General features: G+C 37.7%; 1 protein-coding gene across 1 annotated transcript; it reads left to right on the top strand.

The window, feature by feature from the left end:
- Positions 1–368: 368 nt before the first annotated feature.
- Positions 369–866, top strand: LOC144353134 (uncharacterized). The gene has a single exon (XM_078009760.2). The coding sequence runs from the start codon at positions 369–371 to the stop codon at positions 864–866; it is 498 nt and encodes a 165-aa protein (XP_077865886.2).
- The last annotated feature ends 5741 nt before the right edge of the window (positions 867–6607 follow it).

The raw sequence follows: 6607 nt of genomic DNA, 5'->3' as shown, positions 1-6607 counted from the left end.
TGATGCAGATGGGCTCTCACGGCGACCTCATCATGATGACCAACACACAGAGGTCAGTCAAGAATTCCTACAGGATGCCATCAAAGCGATTTGCCAATACCATATTTGTAGCGTTAACTACAGACAAGCTCTAAAAGAGTCGCTACCACTAGTTGAGTCAGTGTGCAGAGATCCTGATGGAGTGCCAAGAACAGTTAAGGATCCGCCTTCACCTCAAGGCACAAAACCCTTACCATCTATCACCATGAAAGAATGGCAACATCATCAACAGAAAGACCCTACGATAATGAGAGTCATCCATTATCTCAAACAGAAACAAGTGCCCTAACTTTGCAGAAAGGAGAAAGGAGAGTGCAGATGTGCAGTTAATGCTGAAGGAATGGGACCACTTCTTGTTTAGAGATGGTGTATTATATCGTCAACGTACTGATAGTAATGGACAAAAACACCAGCAGTTGGTCCTCTCACCAGAATATTGTCAAGTAGCCATGGAGGGACTTCATGATAAGATAGGTCATCTTGGGAAAGAACAGGGTTTAGATCTTCTACGTTCCCGGTTTTATTGGCCGCACATGGCACATGATTTGGATGAGAAGATCAGAAATTGTCCGAGTTGTATTTTAAGAAAGGCCTCCTCGGGTAAACCAACAATAGCGCCAATGGTTAGTATCCACAGTTCTCAACCTATGCAGCTCGTGTGCATGGACTATTTAACACTTGAAGAGTCCAAGGGTGGAATCTGTAATATATTGGTAATATATTACATTTTACGAGATATGCAGTTGCCATACCAACTCGTAACCAAACGGCAAGACTTACTTCATCATCCACTATGGCTTGCACTCGGACCAGGGCAGAAATTTTGAGAGTGAGGTGATTCGTGTGCTCTGCAAGATTTCTGGCATACAGAAGACCAGAACAACTCCCTATCGGCCACAAGGTAATGGACAGGTGGAGAGATTTAACCGCACATTGTTAGGGATGTTAGGTACCCTCAGTGATGACCAGAAGAAGGACTGAAAATCGTATGTTGCACCGCTTGTTCATGCCTATAATTGCACCCGGCATGACACTACGGGCTACTCGCCATATTTCTTGATAGATTGGCGGATTCAACAATTATTGTCATGAATGGATGTTAGATACAGGAATACCTGCTTCATTATGCATTCACTAAAAACTGTAACACGTGATTTCAACACACTGCTTAGTAATTGTGTATGACTCTCTCAACCAACTTGATTAAAGTTATTACTACATAACAGATGTCGCTAAAGCCTAGTAGTTAGGTATGCTACTAAATACACTCGTTGTCAATAGAGCCATTTTTATACTGTGCAATATCAGGCTAAGTTCAACAGATTCATGTAATAACTTTTAAGTCATTTAAAGTGTATACCAACAGTCTAGACTAATATACAATAATACATACCGCTACCAAAGAAAGTGGGAACTAAAGCCACAATTGCTGACCCCATTGACTGTGGAAATGTTGGAGTTTTGTATTTCTCTATCTCCGTCTTCTCTTTTATTTTTCAACTGGCCCTGGCTAATCATGACAAATATATTCTTGCACTGTAGCTCATCTGTGAGAAGAAGCAACTTTTTCTACCAAAACAATTATACCTTCAGTTAACAATATCGTATTTAGTCATTTCCATCGCATCTTTCGACACAGGGTGTCGCTCATTTTCAAAGTGTGTTTGAACTGGTTGGCTGTTATTTCAGTATAGCACTTATTCACATTAACTGCTTTTGACACGCCTTTTTGAGGTGAGACTACAACTCCACTTTCATAACTGACATCTTAGTGGAAATCAAGGTATTTTTTGACTGAAGTACCTAGATGTTGTTAGTTTGTAAAAGCTGTTGAACATCCGGGCTAACCGTCGACTCTTACATACTAAATCAGCGAAAGAATGCAGTGTACAAAATGTGAATGGTAGCTACTCTGTGGCAACGTGTAGAATGACCGCTTGTACAATTACATGACATTGTGTTACGCATACGAAAGTTTAATTAACCCATGTTACTTGGAGTTTACTTTTTCGACTGTATTTACAACAACAATGTTTTCTTTTTTCTCACTGCAACACATCCTTTGATAGTTTTTCCAATTATTTCTTATGTATATCTTTTTGCAGTCTTGTGAGTTATGGAATATATACGTTGTGTGCAAATATAGGATTTAATTACATACAAACGTTTGTATACTGAATGTTCAACAAGTATATACTCTATTGAATGGAAACCATAGCAACCATACGATATTGCCTCTAATAACAGCCACAGAATATCTGCGTCAAATATGTATATTTACTGAGTTGAAAATAAACTAATTGATTAAAAATCTTTAAAAAAATGTATATATGTTGTTATAGCAGCCCTCTCTCTAAGCTTGAAATTGTTTTCAGTGGCCCTTGACTACCAAGTGAAATGTCTTAGTGGCCAATCTAAATTTTTAGCCGCCAAGCCAAATGTTTGGTCACCAGAACTAGCTATTTTTAAAATAAAGAACATAATACCAAAACAAGTTTCATTTCAGTTTTTTATTTGGCTACATTGATAAATATCACATATCAAGCATGTTGAACAATACTGATGGGTAGCTAGTCCTCAGGCCAAGCAGTGTATTGCATTCCCTTTGGTCTTTTGCTGTTGTTCATCCAGCATCTTGCAACACTTTCTGTATCAAAGTCATCTAGATTTGAACCATCTGATGAAATGCGTATTCACCCAAACCCAATACTGGGGTGCAAGTCGCTCATGAAAATTCAGAAAATCAAAGATTATCAAACCATGACAATTATAAGTTATTTGAACTTGGCTACATTTGTAGAACAAAAACGCAAAAGCATTCCAAGTTAACTGTTGTAGATTTTTATGAGACGAGTGAACGAGAAGACTATGCAAAATAGTGATAAATGCTCTAAAAATGTACGTTACCACACAAATGTTTAAATAAAGGTTGACATTATCATTTGGTCATCCCATATCATAATACTAAAATCACAGGCAAAGTGTACCCACACATTGTGCAGAATGAAATAACCAACAACCAATGTGTTACTTTAACGTTCCTTGCAGCATAAGGGCTTCTAAATAACAAACAACTAATCTGGTATTAAATGATTATGCCACACTGTGTTGAGCCACATATTACTTTAAATTTTAGACAATTTAAATGGTAAGTCACTAATTGTACGCATAGCTAATGCGAGAAACAACTATCAACCAAAACAATATAACAGTATATTAATGGCGACACTCCTTCTCAAATTCCAATATTCATTGATACTTGAAACTAACGTACATATCACGTTATGGTATTTTTATGGGGCGTAAATGTAACCCACTAAATACATTACACATCATTCGTAATTGGAAACCAACGTAACGCTTATTTACTGAAGCGATATTTTAAGTTCTGCTCTTGTGATATTATTTGGCGCGTGTTCAGATAAAATTACAGCGAATGCAACGAAATTAATATGACCATATGCATTGGGTGATATAAACATTGATCTAAGTCAATGTTTCCACTTTTTATATAACGAAAACAGTGAATTTATATTTCAAACTGCAAACTATCAGTTAACAATGAACTTTGTAAAAAATGTAGTAGATTTTTATTGAAAATATTCAATTATAACTGTTAAAGTCTTGTAAAATATCGAACATTATATAATACTATATTGGTTGTATAATATGTTTATAACAACAAACTTAATTGAACTTTAACTCATGGTAACGAACATTTATATATGAGAATTTTTTGAGAAAAACGGAATATTTTGTTGCCCTGTTGACTTGTTTATGTTTAATGGTGAAACCTTTCTTTAATCATGCCAATGTCCTCTTCATGTAATTTCAGCATTCTTTTCGACTTTCCAGTTGGGTTAGGCTCTTTTATTTTGCACAAAATATCTTCACTACAACACCATATTATATCCTTTCTTGACGGCCATTGAAATAACTGTTTTTTCTTCTCCATGAAGGTAATTTCAAAGGTATTGTTAGTTTTGTCAACAGTTAATACTTTTCCCACATATCAATATTTATTGCCTTCATAAATTGCAGCTACATAGTGCCCGGTTAACATGTCAGTGTCAGAGTCAGCTATTGTCGGTTGCTGGAACCCATGTTTGTCTGCAGTGCCTGCTCCACTGCTACCTGCCACTGGCATTTCAGATGTTCTCAAGTCGGTAACAACTGGTACATCCACTAAGACGTCTGAAGCTGGTGTTTCAGTGATCCCCACATTTTCTTCCCTCCATTTGCTGCACAGCTCACCTGATACGCACAAAGGGCAATAGCAGCTAACTTCACTAACTGCATGACTCACCCTTACCATCTATTGCATGTAATCTCATGGTTCCTTTCACTGTCTGCAGTTTCATAACATCTATATTCCTGGTTACATCTTTACACTTTTCACTGGCAACAAAGATAAACTTCACACTTTTCATGTTAGAATTGCTTGCCCATGTATAGAAGTCATTGGCATCCTGAATAACACATTTACCACTGCGAACAGCTTCATCAGCCATACGTTTGCAAGTTCCCCTAAGATTTGCTTCAAAGTAATTCCAGCATGCTTTTATTCCAAATGTCTTCTCATGGTTAGCAACTGTATTGAATATTACTTTGTTGCGATACTGACTGCTAGGACTATCAGTCCAGTAGTGAATGGTCTCAACATATTCAACCAGTCTTTATGTTCAGCATTACTTTATGAATTATTTCAAGAACTGTTGCTGATGAATGAGTCGTTTCGTCTGACACTGCAACAAAGCTCTGATGTTCAAGCTGATTTCCATCTCCTCTGAAGTACACTACAATTGGGTGCAGTGTAACACCAACTTGAATTTCATCTACTGTCTTGCATGAATAATTTTCTGCAAAATCCATATGAACAATGACATCATGATCCGGGGCTTTTCTTGAATTCATCGAAGAATTCCCCAGCTCTAATCTCTGTGTCGACTTATTAGTGATGTCAGTAATATATGCTTAGTTCGCATACGTCTGAATGTCTCAAGAGACATTTTTTATATCGGGGTTCTCTGACTGAAACTTGGCATACAAATGTAAAATATAATCCGTCAAAACTCTAGTTTTTGACGGATTAAACTTTTGACCATCATCCACTTTCGTGCATCAGCCTTACCAGGTTGTGATCTACTGTTATCATCTCTCACCAGAAATTCCACAACAGTGTTTTTGTGTTTCTCTGTAATCCGAATACAATTACCCTTTGACCAGGTAATTCCTTCCTTTGCTGGATACATTTGACATGCAGTTGCGACTCAATCCACTGTTACTACTCAACAATTTTATGCATCTATATTTCTTAACTATCTTCCCAGCAATTACGTGATGCAGAACTTGAATTTTTGACTTCGAAGTTTGACTTCTGGTTTTCGAGACCTCTGCTAAAAAACATTGCTAAGAAGAATTTGTTTACACGACTTGCTTGGTTCCTGTCCAATTTTGCTTTGCGTATAAGTGCATCAGTTTTGCTTCTGGGAGTGTTCGGTTCTTTAAACGTTTTCTTCCTGAGCCGTCCTAGACGTTTTTTCACAGTTTCATGTCGTCTCTGTAGCTGTGTATATTTGCCTTCTAACTTGGCTATTTTCCTGTAAGCACTGGCTAATGCTCTTATTGTCCTTCTCTGAGGACCCAATCTACGAGCACTGGGTAATGGTAACTTAATACGGAGAGGCGTGTGAGAGGTGGGCTCCCTAGGACTCGAGTATCCACTAGTCTCCACACCAGTATCTGATTCTGTATTCTGGGCAAGAGCTGCTAACAACTGTCTTCTTTTATCTCGTGCTTCTTAAGCCTTACTCTATTCTGCTTGTTCCATTTGATTCGCTGGGCACGACTGTAGAGTTCTGTAGATGGAATTTGCTTTGATGTTTTTTGCTTCGACCATGGATAGTCAATGTTTCTTTCTTAAAACTTTGATGATCCAGTAACCAGGTCTGCATTTCCGGCCTTGTCAGGAAAGGCACTACAGTAGATGCAGGTCATTACTTGGTTGACTTGATCGTACTTGGCCCACGAAAACAGCTTCAACCAAGTGGTCTGAAATTTCCGAACACTACCACTATTTTTCGCACAGTCGCATTCCGGCGATCTGGTGTGGTATTTCCATTTTGAATTATGACTGATAATTCTTTTTTCAGGGACTACCACAAATCTGGGTTCATCGTGTCCTTATTCAGAGAGTCCAACACTCAAAACTACAATGCCGCCAAAACAAACAACCGCATTGATTCATTCACCGTCAACCTCCTCTACGTCTGGTATTACGACGACCATGGTAACAACCGAACATACCACAGTTGGTAAGCATTACTTGAGCATTCGTTTAGTCCATGTAACATGCAACGTCTTACAAATATAACAATTTGATATGTTCAAATGCCACTGTTTTGAGGTTGCGTAACATGCTCAGAAAAAATCGTTGGTGTATTGAATGCAAAATCGTATCATAAAATAAGCAGCAATTATATGAACAAAATTGCGAGCCTAAATGTGTTTTGGGTGTGTGTGTGTGTGTTACCATAAATAGAAATGAAGCATTGATATAAATATGATT

This window comes from Saccoglossus kowalevskii, chromosome 6, assembly GCF_978046115.1.
Source record: "Saccoglossus kowalevskii chromosome 6, keSacKowa6.1, whole genome shotgun sequence".
NCBI classification, from domain to species: Eukaryota; Metazoa; Hemichordata; class Enteropneusta; family Harrimaniidae; genus Saccoglossus; species Saccoglossus kowalevskii.
Note: the sequence above shows the minus strand (reverse complement) of the source record. Positions and strands in the feature narration are given on the sequence as shown.

What these genes read in the sequence shown, in the direction of transcription:
- LOC144353134 (XM_078009760.2), top strand. Translation starts at nt 369, where the DNA reads ATGCTGAAGGAATGGGACCACTTCTTGTTTAGAGATGGTGTATTATAT.